The sequence below is a fragment of the Ptychodera flava genome, chromosome 8 (assembly GCF_041260155.1).
Source record: "Ptychodera flava strain L36383 chromosome 8, AS_Pfla_20210202, whole genome shotgun sequence".
In the NCBI taxonomy this organism is placed as follows: domain Eukaryota; kingdom Metazoa; phylum Hemichordata; class Enteropneusta; family Ptychoderidae; genus Ptychodera; species Ptychodera flava.
This window is the reverse complement of record NC_091935.1, coordinates 35,791,263-35,806,044: the sequence shown is the minus strand read 5'-3', so window position 1 is coordinate 35,806,044 and position 14,782 is coordinate 35,791,263. Positions and strand designations below refer to the sequence as shown.

At 37.2% G+C, this 14,782-nt stretch overlaps 1 protein-coding gene across 16 annotated transcripts in view; it reads left to right on the top strand.

Moving 5' to 3' along the window:
- The window catches only part of LOC139139192 (KICSTOR complex protein SZT2-like), an 88,515-nt gene extending 75,646 nt beyond the window's left edge, over positions 1-12,869 (top strand). For 11 of the 16 annotated variants that reach the window (XM_070708001.1, XM_070708005.1, XM_070708014.1 and 8 more), the window contains 6 exons: positions 1,733-1,771; positions 4,245-4,458; positions 5,948-6,102; positions 7,194-7,712; positions 8,199-8,468; positions 9,721-12,869. In XM_070708001.1, coding sequence (XP_070564102.1) covers positions 1,733-1,771; positions 4,245-4,458; positions 5,948-6,102; positions 7,194-7,712; positions 8,199-8,468; positions 9,721-9,852 — 1,329 coding nt within the window. In that variant the 3' untranslated portion in view covers positions 9,853-12,869. The remainder of the gene's footprint in view (positions 1-1,732; positions 1,772-4,244; positions 4,459-5,947; positions 6,103-7,193; positions 7,713-8,198; positions 8,469-9,720) is intronic. The other 5 variants (XM_070708015.1, XM_070708012.1, XM_070708011.1 and 2 more) reach the window with 1 other exon arrangement.
- Positions 12,870-14,782: the final 1,913 nt, after the last annotated feature.

Genomic DNA, 14,782 nt, shown 5'->3' with positions numbered 1-14,782 from the left:
GTGTCCAAGCAATACCGTTCAAAGCTAACCTTTCTGTACAATATTTCTTGCTGATTGTGTGATTAACATACATGTACATGTAGTATATCAGCAAACAGTAGCAGCACATGAAATATTCATGCTAAGTTGTGTTTGTCACTGTCATGACGTAAATGATTATTAATCCACTTCTTACAGACCAGTAGAAATGAAATATTTTTTAACCCTTGTTTACGCATTCAAATAAAAGACCTTCATATGTAATTTAGCATGCACTATGTGTCTACGCTGTGTGGAGCCATTCAAGTACCACAGCAATTGTCATGCTGATTTACATGTGCATTACACCAATGCAGATGTCATGCCATTGCTCTTCTTGATTGAATTATTGACTGGGACAAACGTGATGTTCTTAAAAAATACTTTGTCCCAGTCAACATTGCCACCATCAACAGTGTCTAGGTGTTAATGAATTAAGGTGGTATTGGCCTCGAAAGTAATCTTTTGCTCAAATTTTCCTGAATGAAATTTTCAACCGTCTCCTTACCAAATCAAGAATAAAATCAGGGGTCACTGTGCAAAGTTTGGTACTAGACAAACAAATTACCTATCATTGACCAATATTTGAAATTCAAAATGGCAGACATCCCTGTAGTAACTCTATGGGGAAAAATAAATTTTCTGATTTTCGAAAAACTAAGACTGTGAACATTTTTCTTACTCAAAGAGCTTTAAAATGAGCCCTCACAAGTGGTAGATCAGAAAAGAATTGTGAATATTTGAGTGTCAGAATATCTGTCTCCAAGGCACATTCTACCTTGATGCACAGTCACTTCAGCTCTTCATGATATTTCTACAGCAATACATGGATAATGCACGTGCACACAAAACTTTCATGATGCAATATTGGCGAGAATGACATGATCCCTGTGAAAATTTTACGTACAACTGCAGTGAGTAGCTAAGACAGCTGAACAATATCATATCAGAAAAATAGACAGGAATTCTGGCCTGTTCAACAGTAACACAAGAAGTCAGGGCATTTCCAAACTGGAAGTTACGGAACAATCATATAGCAAAGGAACTTTGTGCTAACTCAGTAATAGCTGCTTTGAAATACACACATCCAGAGAAAGGGCACCAACTACTGCAATAAATACAGAATGTAGATGGGTTAAAAATGATATCTTTGAACAGCACTGCATTCCATTTCGTGGTGGTGGGTATAAACATGGTTGAACAAGCAAATGTGTGTGATCTTTTCAAATTAAAAACACATTTTAATGTCTTTATATACATAGTAATGTGAAAAGTGTTATTTATAATATTAATATACAGAGATAATTACAGTTTATGATAATGATGCTAAACCATGCTGTTTTATCTTTATCGTAAAAATAATTAATATTCAATTACACGCCAGACTTTCCACAAGGAATAATGGCTTCTTATGAGTAAGATATAATTCTGCAATACGATAATGAGATTTATTTCACAAAGCTACTAATATCTACTAATATCATACAGTATCTGATCAAAAAGAGTTATAAAGCACACTTGTCTTAGAAATTACATCCGAATAAATCACCCATTTCAATATAGTAGTAAACTAACGTAAAATCTCAGCATTCAGACTTTTCACATCCCTTTTAAAAATTTATTTATAATGGTAGAAATAGGCTAAAAAAATATGAATGTTCTCTCCTAACAATTTGACTGTGTTTCTTATATTCCTTCTTCTCCCTATCTGTAGGCATCAGCGTACAGTGACAGGCCTGGACAGCCGTCCAAAGTATTTATATCAACTTACCCTTTTAGATATTTTTCATTTGAAAGTGCCATGCATGTTGCTGTTTTATTCATAAACTGCATAGAATTCTTGCATAGGACTTCAAGCCACACACCTCAAGTGCATATCCAAGTATCTTAGTTCGTGTGCATTTTGCATGTCATTGCCAAAGTTTCTGAAAACAAGGATGTGGACTTGACTTCGAGTTCGCATGCTGCATATGAGATATGACCTTGCTGGCTACCTCTCCCAAAATGTGAATGCTCTCCACTTTATCCTGTCGCTTTCTCTGATCTGCATATTTTTTCTCCTTCCTGCAGTTTGTTCTTTTCTGCTTGTTTGCCTTCTGTTTTGATAAGTGGGAACTTGAAATTCCGCAAAACTACAACAATTTTAATAAGTAAAGGAAATAGATACCGGTTACAGCCATTAATTATTTCATAAATTTAGAACGCTGGGAAGTATTAGTAAAAAAACAGGAGACGGCATTGTGTTGTCAGTTAAGCTGTAGATTGCAGAATGGTTTAAAATTAAAGTGTAAGGAAATACTTGTAGTCATCTCTCTGACTGTTCAATTTACTCCCTACACAGTAAAACACTTCTGTAAAGACCTAGTCACCATGGTGTTCTGTACATTTCATGTCTTCCTAGGTTCTCAAATTATCTCCATACCTTCTGATTCCCATCAAATATTTTTTTAAATGCTTGCAGAACCTTATTATTTGTTCCAACTTTCTCTATACTATATTTGCTAATCTTTAACCCTTTTTATTGGGCGGTGTACCTTTATTATGTAACTTAATTACTTCTTGTTCCTAGTAGGAGTAGCGGAAGTCTTTTAGATGAAGACACACTTTACCCTCCAGAAATATTTTAATTTACTGGTGTTGGTTTTGCATTTTTTCCCTTTATCTGTTTGGTAGAACTTGGTAATTTCAGTGATCACACAATAAGTTTGTTAAATTCAAGCTTTCAGGTTTCACCTTTTTACAACCATGGTTTGCTCCAACACCATTGTCATTGATGATGATGCTGGACCTGTATAAATAGAAATAGGGGTGGTTGGGTTAAGAAATGTGAGCGTGCCAACTTTTTATAAAAAAATTTTACAGCTCATATTTCATAGCACCAAATTTGATCCGCTGAGCAAACTCTTGCTCATGAATATTCATAGAGCTTCAACTCATTTGAATAGCCTAGCTTGTCTTTGTTTTAGAGTTTTTTCACAAGTCAGAGTTCACATGACAGAAACATCTCAAATCCTCTGTAGCTCATGCTGTTTAATATCTCACATACTTTCTTACCATTTCTGGCACTGACAGAAAGCAACTTTTTGACAACACTGTTCGTAAGGGATATTGTTCAGTGTCTGTCAATTTTAGCATTTCAGCATGGTATTTTGATCATAAACTGTGCAATATGATCATGTATCTAGAGAGATCTAGTATTAAGAGATGTACTTTACCAGAGGGAGGTACCTGTCGTTGAAGAGCCATAAAGAACAGCATTATTGTCCCTGTATATGCCAAGTGACTCCAACTATACAAAGATGGACATAGAAAATTTGTTTATTGTTGTGATATTGGGTTAATCTTTTACTTGCAAATCCTGCTTTGATCTTCTGATCTGTCACTGGCAGTGAAAATAGTGAAAATCTCTGACTTGCGACATAAATGATGCAAACTTGCCTTTCTTTTGTGACTTGCGAAATTCACATCAAACCCACTCTTCAACTTTAGTCATTTCATTCTAGAGTAATTGCAAATGTTTGAAGTGTGGCTAAAGCAATGCTGAAGAGAAGCTGTTGCAATATCTGATATTTTACAGCAACTAATAATTGATAAAATATCCCACTGTAGCCACTTAATGACATTACATAGTCTTCTGTCGTTTGAAACGAGACACAAGCTACCTTTTTTGTTATTTCATTTCGAAAAGTAATCCTACTTCTTAAAACAAGCAGTTCTCCTGCCAAACAGAAATTTGCTACATATTGATGCTGTTTGAATCATTATGTATAAAATTGACAGTGTTTTTGCTAAAGGTTTAGGTGCCTAGGTAATTGACATAGGAATCATTATTACTGATTTGTACCAAATAGGATTGCATTGATATTCCACAGCGAACCCAACAACATGACTTGGAACCTATGTAAAATTTACCTAAGTACCTCCCTTAACAAAAATGCTGACAGAAGCAAAAGCGGTAAATTTTCCTTAGTGAGAGAATGTGTAAAATAATATCTTTACAAATCACAAAGAATCATTTGTGAAGATTAGTCACTTTGAGTAATTGTAAGTGTTCTTCGCTGCTTTTGTTCTGAAAATGGCAATGTGCTTAGCATAATTATGCATATAATTATGCACCAGCATGTAAAATTTTGGTTATTATGCAGTTGCATCGTATCTAGGATCTAAGATGTTCACAATGTGCCATTCTGTCACTAACTCTGATTATTGTCCTTGATTCCTTTCAGTTGTCTGTCTTGTTTACCCATGAATGTGACAAGTTTAAGGACCTGGTTCACGTGCACTCGTTCACCTACGATTTCCATCTGCGATGCATCCAGGCGTACCTCGGCAACCGCCATCTGATCTTCAAGCAGGGTTATGATGTCATCAGTTGTCTCTCAGACTTCATCCGGCACTATAATCCCGGTCCAAACTTTTCAAGGAATCACATTTATGAAGGTGAGCAAAGAATGCTTCAACATTCTGTCAATTTTACATGACCCTCAGACAACACTGTCATCTGTGGTGTGCACAATCACTACAATTGCTATCCCTTGTTTTATCAACAGTTCGGGTCAGCTCCAAAATTGGAGACTCATTATGATAATGTATTCCGGCATTCAGCCAATCATCGACCAGATTACATCATTAATAAAGTATGGGTCACGCTGTGTCACAAATTACCCACCAAGTGTGATCGGCAGTTTTGGGCCGCTTATTAAGCCCCTGTCTTGTGAATTTCGACGAATTTCGACAGTCAACATAATCCACGTGTTCTGCAGAAGGTCATGTCCAACAAGGAGTCCGATTAGTGAACAAATATTCGAAATATTGACGATTCATTTCTACCCCAAGTTTATCGATTTCGCTTAAGTACCGAGAAACATTTTGTGGATGTTCGTCATCTCTATTAGAAATACTGTTATAAAGGTTATTTGTGTAGGTACGCGTATAACATTTTGCAAGAAAGAAGAGCAATGTCAGAGCTTTAGAACGATACCTGTTTTGTAGTTGTCAAACGCAGACTAAAAATGGTACGCGATTTTGAAAATGTGTTGACAGAGTGGCCACACAACTGTTCCCCATACGGTAGAATTTGTATCGCTGCCATCTCCGACACAAATGGGGTATTCTGAACGATTTGTGTAGGTACACGATTTATATTTCGCAGGACTTCAAGCCAGAGTCTAGGAATCACAGCGATATATGGGGTTTGGTTGTCTTAGCCAGAATAAAACTAGTACGCGATTTTGAAATTGTGTTTTGACAGAGTGGCCACACAACTGTTTGACATTATGACAGAATACGGCGCGGGAGTTCGACACAGTATGGCGTACGTAACGAAGGACGCATGTGGAGGTTGCCAGGAAATACAATTTTTACTGATGGCGCGCTGGCCGCTGATTGGCTAATGAGAGGGGGAAAATATTATGGTATAGCGCTCCAATTTTGGAGCTGACCCGGACTGATCAAAGCCCCAGCTGCAATATTTCTCTGATGAAGATTTGCAAGAGATAAGAAGTTGCTTCGATAAAGTAAATGTTTTAATAGAAAGGCATCAAAATTTCCAGTGGAATATAGAATACAACAGCACCTGATGACAGCTGTCGTGACTTGTGTGAAAGGTTACCACACTTGTACACAACGAACCACAGGATGAAGTTAGGACAGTCGCCCTCTATGGAGTTACCATTACACAGAATTCCCATAAATGGCAAATCTGAGACAAAGTCATCGAACAAGAATTTCTGAAAAGTTATTTTTGTTAAAAAAACACACCATCATTGACTGTGAAAAGTCTACTTGACACTTCATATTGAAATTAAAGTTTTAATCTTACTCTGCATCTGAGCTGATAAATTCAGTCCTGTTGTAGTAATGAATATGTCCACACACTGTAATTACATGTGTACAGTTTTGTTTACAGTTTTATTCCTTTTCATTACAGGTAGTTTTACTTTTCCCAGTAAACACAATCCAGCACACCAACTGTATGATTACATGCTCCAACATGCCGGTATGTACGGAATGCGAGCCATCCGAATGGTCAAGGCATCGCATGAAAATGACAACTCAGAAATCAGAGACCACGAGTACATGATGGTAATGATATCTTCCTGATACATTTATCAAACTTTCTCATCTTTCCAGGAATCGACAGAGATGTGTGTGTGGATCATAGAATATCACTAATACTGATATGATTTGTCTGGAATTCCCCCACCCCCACCCGAAAGTATCAGACATTTAAAATTTTCACATTTATTACAAAACGTTTCAATGTACTTTGGTCACAGATTTTAAAACAATATAGGGGTTTATATTAAAAGCTTCATTAGATTAGCTTGTGATGTATTTTCCAATATTTTTGTTACTCTGATAGAGTAAAAAGATTTCCACTTGCATGATTTTGATTCTGACTGTAAAATGCACTTGTTCATTCTACTCCAACAAACATGTCAAATTGCCCAGTCTTTAGCATTTCAAGATAGCATACATGTTCAACTATATTTCCAGTATTATTGTCAACAACTGCATTTTTATGGAATTTGAGAAGCACTTAGTAATTTGTCAACAGTAGTATAGCATATGGTACAATGCATTGGAGCAAATATTTTGCATTCCAACATTTATGTTGTTGAAGCATAAGAAAATGGGTTTGTTTATCAAAAGAAAAATTAATGAAAATATTGTCAAAAGTATGAGCCTGTAGTTCCTCCAACATGAGGTACTTTCATTTCTGTCACTGGAAGCACAGCTAACATACATGCCAACTTTTCTCTAGTCTGCCACATGTGTAGACTTGTTTTGAAGTTCCTGGGCTAGGGAATGAAAATCAGTGACTCGATTTTGTGCAACTTGAAAATTTTTCTCCTTATTGATAACACGTGGTGTAGCCGCCATTTTCAACTTCAGATGTTGAGAAATTTTAGGTGCTTTCTTTCTCTAATTCCAAACTTTGCACTGTTAACCTGATTTTTATTCGAGCCAATGATTAGTTTAAAGTTTTCTCAAGGAAAGTTTGAATACAAGTTTAAAACTTTCTGTTTCAAGACAAAGGTTACCTCAATATGATAAGAAAACTAAAATAGCCCGGGGGAAATGGCATCTTCTGCCCATGTAGGTAATTTTGTATTTCTTCAAAGTATAGAGAGTAGAGTGTGATTCTAAAGCATATTCATGGTTGATTTCAGGTCAATACATTTGCTAGATCTGGGGTATTTGAAGACAAAGACGGTTTCAAACATTATGATGAGTTTGAAATTGGCATCATCATATTCCACGACACCACCAATTGCAAAGAGCTTGAAACGAGACCAAAAAGTGAGAAAGAACTTGTTGCCAAGGTGACAACCTCCTCAGTTGATAAGTCTGCCAGCGAGAATAAAAGGCACCTTCTCAAGTTAAAATACTACGTCATTTTAACAAGTCGGAAAGACCTCTTCCCGAAACTGACGCTGACCAAGCAGCTGGGAAAGCTTCGAAGTTCCGACGTGCCGCCACGCGAGACCACACACGGACATATACAAATGCTGCTGCAGGTTAAGATCTCAGCGGAGAAGATCGGTGTAATCGTCAAGCAGATTGACATGCACTGCAGGAGAGATATGCTGTGGCAGAGACTGTTTGTATGGGAGACTAACGAAGACGAAAGCAAAGAGAGCAAGAAGAAAAAAAAGAAAGCAGCGGCGGAGGGAGAACATGAAGACAAAGTAAATGTTCATTCGGTGTATTTGCTATTTATGTGCTGTATCAAAATTTTACCTTTCTCACTCTCTCCATATTGTGAATCTTTGCAGCACAGGTGTTGTAACTGATTTACTGGTTTAGGTGTGTTCTTCCTATAGGCTGGTTGCTAAGTTGTCACACACATCTGTGATGTAGAGCTAGGCATAGAAACTGTTATCTCTCAGCTGTTTGGCATCACTTGTACTCATGAATGTTGAGTTGAACCGCATTTTTGCTTTCATTTTGAATATGGAAATTGGAAAATTACATAAAAAAGAGTTTCCAAGAAGTTTCGATCGTGCAGTTTACACTCAATACACATACATTCAGTTTTCTGACTTAAGCAATGGCACAAAAAGTAGTCCATGGTCACGTCAATGTCTAGGCATCATTAATGAATAATTCACTGGCAAGGTACAAACACATCTGCCAACAGAACGATTTAGACAGGTCTCAATTTTTTTTCACAGTTGACCAGAATGTCCTTCGCTGAGTTCAACGAACTCTTAAGGAGTGCTCACAGTGTACCGTTAACAAGTGTTGACTCCCAGCTGGCACCGTTACTGACCATGCCAGACAGCTGGTATGAGAAGCTGATGAAAGTGTTGCAGACCAAGTTCTCCGAAACAAGTCGACTCTTCACAACACCTGACTCGCCTGTGAAGTACCTAGCCATACTCAATGCCCACTTCCTTGACATGATGATCTTGCTGTCAGTGGACAACCAGTCCAAGAAAGCTGTATGTATTTTAAAGTGCTTTATGTAAATTAAGTGTTTATTAGCATATCATGTGATCACATGGCAGCCAATTAGCTCCAACATTATCTACTTGCCCTCTTTTAGTCATGCCACGGTCCCTGAAGGGACCATGGTCATGCACAGACCTGCATGCATGAAGCTATCCGTCTCAAGGGTAGTGAAATGCCATATACCAGTTATAAAAAAAAATCAAAAATCATAAAATCATTACTTTTCCATCACCCAGAATAAGTTACAAATAATCAGGCTTTCCCTAAAGTGATAACCAAACTTTGTTATTTTATGTGCAAATTTGACATCAAATGTATATCAACATTATCACAGGATAGATAACTTTTACTTTAGTGCTCAGACTTGGTTTAAACCTTTGATTTAAGTCAATTCTTGTGTGTTTGTGATTATTTGAATGAAAATAGTTGAGTAGAGTGAATACAGGACAGTTATGGTCAAAAACACAGATCTTGGATCCTTGCTTACAGGGTTTGTGTTGCTATAAATGAGTGAAGAGATGACATCATCGATGTATAATTGTCAACTCATAAGATGATGTAACTGTTTTGCATAGTGGAGGGAGCAAATTGTTGATAACGTTGAATGAGGGCACTCCAGCTACGGTAATATAGCTTTAAAATGAATGAGATAAAAGGCTTTTCTCTTTTAAAATCACCAACCAACATTATGTTACCATGCCCTGTCCAGCGCATATTAATTGGTTGAGCTGAAGCACGTGACTGCCAACAGATACACAGTATTAGTTTGTTTACATGCCCGTGAATATGAATAATATCGTAAACATAGTAACTTTAAAGCTAAAACGAAAATTTGTATTTGTACAAAGATCATAATCAATCACTAAATAAAATGGAACACTTTGTGGGCCAAGTTTAGACACTTTTTCAAAAAATCTCTGGATTTGCAAAATGTTTGCCGTGCGCGCACTACTCACTGACAAGTTCTGGGGCCCTGTTGTCATTCACACATAAAATTTTTATAAATTTTGACTGTCTTTTAGGGTTTGTTGATAATATAGTGGAAATAACAGACTCCTCGCTGACCATTAACATTTATTTATGGGCACGGGCAAGAGAAAAGCCAAAATTAACGGGTTCGGCAAGCCTCGCCCGTTAATTTTGGCTTTCCTCTCGCCCTTGCCCATAAATAAACGTTAATGGTCAGCGCGTTGTCCGTTATTTCTATAGTAATTGTAATCGCCACTTGTTTTTTTTTATCAGGATATATGTGCTGTTTACCGGGAACCGATGAAAGAACCAGACAGACCGGACAAGTTAATGATGGCGGTATATGACCACGTACAGAGTGTCATCAATGCAGCGTGTTATCACATGTGGGCGTCTATGGTCTAGGAACACTGCCTACAACTCATTGCATCATCTCTACTATATAATCTGTGTGGCTGCCAGGCAAACTGAATTCATAGAGGACATCTGCCGAGACGTGTCCTTCTGATGAGTGCTTAGAAACTTAGCTTTTCATCATATGATCAACGCAGAGGCTATTCTATACGACACATGTAAACTGCTGCATTCAGTACATAACATGGTTTTCAAATTTTAGAGGTGATCTTTAAACCTTTTACCCACATTTCCTTACATACAGATCCCACCATACAATGCTCCCCCAGCAGATCAGGTTGTGATAGTCAAATGGTTGGAGGAATCTGTCAATAGTAGCAGATTGTATAGTTCAACAAAATGCCAGCATCAGAGTGATGCAGTGCTTCATATTTGATAGAGGGGGCGTTTTGACATGAAAGTTTTTATGAATGAAGTGTGACACAGTGATTTCGATTCTTATCTTGTATTCTAATCTGGTGTATCAGAGACTAACCTGCTCTGTGAGTAAGTACCGACAATTTGTGTGATGCTGCCGTTGTTCTGTAGAGGCCATCCATGGATGACAACTTGAAGATACGCCTGTTTGTATGTGTGTTAGATTTGATGAAATGTTACAACCGAATCTTGCCTTTGAAATTCTTGCCGTCAATGCATACACAAGCAATAGTGGGAAACACATTTGCCTCACAAGGGAGCAAACTTGCTGTACAAGATTAGAATATTGTCTGTGAATTGTACTGACATATGACAACCATGTGAACAAACTTAACTTGTCAACAAAGCCAGTATTTCTGAACACTTTTGGACTCTACAACTGACGCCTTGCTTTTTTCTTCCTTGCATGTTTTTTATCACTTTCCAGTCAAGGTGCTTATCTTTTACTATCTGTTGTATTCACCAGAAGAATTCCTTGGCGTTATATTATTCAGAATGAGGCATTTTCAAGTCTTTATCACTTTTGTTTGAAATATTTCCACATTTCAAATTCATGCTTCACATCATGCGATAACTAAGTGTCATTGATTCTTGTTATAAAGCTAGGGCACGGCGTGTTTATTTACTGTACATGCAATGGATGTGGTTGGCGATAATGAATGCCAAGTACAAGGGAAAATTTGTACATGATATATTCACATGTTGAGACATTTATTTGTATTAATCTCTTGGCATTTTTACCTTGAAAGAACAAAACGGCACAAAATATACTCAATATGTTAAATTGCAGACCTGTAGCAGTGTATGAAATGTATCTAGGGCCATTGTGTGTTGTGTTTTGTTGGATTTTCGCTAGGCTTTAATTTTGCATCATCATGGATTTGAATAATTATGGGCTTGGTTTCTTATTGGAAGCTTCCCGTCACTTTTGTTCAAGGAAAATATTTCCTATGAGTGTGCAAAGACTTGACAAACCTATACAGCCATTGCCCTTGAACACATCTTCACCTTGTTAGCATTTGAATGCAGAGGAAGTAGTAATACAAGCATAGTGCAGTGTATAGTCAATGGCTTCCTGGGATTATTCACTTTGTTATTGTTTTTATTTATTTTGTTGAAGTGATTGGTGCAACAATCCATCAAGGTTAAAGTTGAAAGAATGACATACTCATATCGTATGGGCTTATAATGCGAGAAGTTTATCAGAATTTCTGTGATGTCATAAAGATGACCTTTGAACTCTTTAATTGCAGCTGTTTTGCTAAGTTACATGAACGTTAAACTTAGTAAAGGAAAGATTATGTGGTTAATTTGTGCCAGCAATATTCAATTTTGCCAACTTGCATACTCAATATTTGTGCATTTTATCCAACCTTCGCATGTAAGATTGTATTTTTTTGAGACCAGAGATTATATTTGTTATTGAAATGCAGTTCATTGTATGTAGATATGCGAGTCATTTACAATTTGAGAAGACGTGTGTTCCATTTATGAACTGAAACAGCATCAGAAAAAGACAAAGAAAAATTGGTTTACTAGAAGAGCTATTTGTCATGCATTTTGCTATTTAAACACACTGACGGAACACCAAAATTACAAATTAGTGCTACTTTTAGTTTAAGCAATGCAAACAGGAAATGAATTTCTCTTTTGGTTCTCGATTTGAATGAAATTTAGACTGTAAGAATTATTGCCTATGTAAATCTCCAGGGTATGTGCCTCCATAGCCAAAACTTTTCAGCCTATAGTGTACTAAGTTTTCTAATACTTTTCCTTCGATAATTTTACATTTATGTATGATAGTATGACTTGATGTCATAGGTGCTCACTTTGATAGCAAGGATGATAGTAAAAGGCTTTAAATGAATTTTTTTATTCTAGCAGTATTTATTAGAAATGTACAATTTGCTAAAACTCACCGCATCATCAACTTTTTTTTGTGCTCGCATGTTTTCTGAACAAAACCCCAGATCTCTCTGAAATATTAACCAGGTTTGTACTGTTAGAACTTTGTCGGTATGGCCGACAAAAAGGAAATACTTATCTAAATATCGGTTGGAATGATTTTCAAGAAATGTTGTATGTGGACCAATTAGCTTTCTTTGAACCAATTGTGGAAAATATTGATGTCTTGCCACCATATATTTTGGAATGGTCCGAAAAAAAGGAATTTAAAACTTCCTTAGAGAATAGGGAGACATATTTATAAAAGCATCCCATTTGACATGTATTTATGATGATTTGGTACCCACAAGGCATTGATTTTTTGAGACACTTTTTTCAAACTGGCTCCTGCACTAATTATAATTCTAAAGAGTATGTGATTTGTGATGTCTAATTCATTTGATTCTGAGCTACAAAGTCTTTCAGATTGCAATCCTACCCTACCAGATCCAATGTGTAAAATGCTGGTGTTTCAATAATTACTGGAATATCCCCCCACAGCTGTATGAAGTTATGATAAGAATGTCCACCAATCCTAACAGTGGTTACAAATCATGCAAGTTCTTCTGGAAATGATCTGTAAATTTGTCGGAGTGTATAAAAAACTGTAAATGATTGAAAATAAAAATTTAATTTTTGCCACGAAATATGTCTCGTGCACATGAGTTTGAAATTCAATGACTCAGTATTGGCTGAATAAATGTGAAGTTACTCCGCTCTGTTTGAAGCAGTCAGGTGGTCAGGTATATGTATGCACCATTGTTACGTGCAGAGAAAACGAACAAAAGGGTGAACTCAGCAGTTTCCGTTTAAACAAAATTTATTACGAAAACAAAACTAATTGCTAAGTTAGGGACAGAGTACAAGCTTTAAAAGTGTACAGACTACTTATCTCAGCTGGGACGGCAAAGCTCCAGTCTCAGAGTTGTAACAGTCAGTCGGATGAATGAACAGTCCTTTGGCTTGCAGGCTTGAAGCTGCACAAAGACCACAGTATAAATCCAGCGTTGACAGTGAAGGTCTTGAAAAGTCTTGAGAATGACTACTGCTGGAGTTTAGTAACACACAAGAGACACGATCCCAAAAGTCTGACTGGAAGCTGAGCACATCCCTTTTTATAAAGGCATATAAGAACAATCTAGAACTTTTATTGACATGCTAATTACTGTTCTAAAATTATCTCCCTTACACAACTAATCAACTTTCCAGAACATTCCAAACATGACTAATTGAATTCAAGGTTGTGAGGTCATCAAGGGCAGTGACCTTGAGAATGTTCTAGACTAATTGAACTCAGGTCATGATGAGTGTGGGGGAAATGACCTACATAACACACCCCCTCTTCAAAAAAGAAAATTTTTCAATGAAAAATCTTTCTTTTACAAATGTAATCTTAAAAGTGTGAACAACAATAAGTTCTAAATACGAGAGAGACAGTCTGCAATTAAATTGTCTCTGCCTTTGATATGTCTAATGTCAAGATTAAACTCCTGTAACATTAAACTCCATCTTAGCAATCTCTGATTTTGCCTTTGAATTTCTGCAGAAAAACAAGAGGGTTGTGATCAATATAAACCACTATTGGCTGATTTGAAGAAGTAACATAAACTTCAAAATGCTGTAAAGCTAATATCAAAGATAAACACTCTTTTTCAATTGTAGAGTAGTTTCTCTGGGATTTGTTAAATTTGCGTGAAAAATAGCAAACAGGATGATCTATACCATGACTATCCTCTTGCAATAAAACAGCACCAGCAGCCGTATCACTAGCATCTACAGCTAATTTGAATGGCAAAGTAAAATCTGGTGCCGACAACACTGGAGCACTTTGAAGTATGGCTTTAAGTGTATCAAATGCCTGTTGGCATTGCTCTGACCAAACAAACTTTACTTTCTTTTTAAGTAAGTTAGTCAAAGGCTCAGTAATTGTGGAGAAATTTGGACAGAATTTTCTGTAGTAACCAGCCATACCGAGAAAGCGCATCAGTTGTCGTTTGCAGTTTGGTATGGGAAAACTTGAAATGGCACTGATTTTTGCATCAACAGGTTTTACCTCACCCTGTCCTACAGTATGTCCGAGGTAAGTTACCCTCGCCCAACCAAACTCAGATTTGGCAAGGTTGACAGTCAACATTGCTTTACTCAGTCTCTCAAAGAACTTCCGCATGAGCTTGATGTGTTCCTCCCAGGTGTCACTATACAGGACGACGTCGTCAACATAGGCTGCACACCCGTCTAGCCCGGATATGACGTCGTTGATCATCCGTTGGAACGTTGCCGGAGAGTTCTTCATTCCGAATGGCATCACCTTGTACTGGAACAATCCGTCTGGTGTAACAAAGGCGGATATTTCACGAGCACGAGCCGTCAGAGGGACTTGCCAAAATCCCTTCAGTAGGTCAAATTTCGTCACATACTTGGCTTTTCCCACTCGGTCGATGCAGTCATCAATCCTCGGGATTGGGAAAGTGTCTGTCTTTGTTAAAGTGTTGACCTTCCTAAAGTCCGTGCACATACGATAACTGTGATCTGATTTGGGAACAAGTATACACGGCGAACT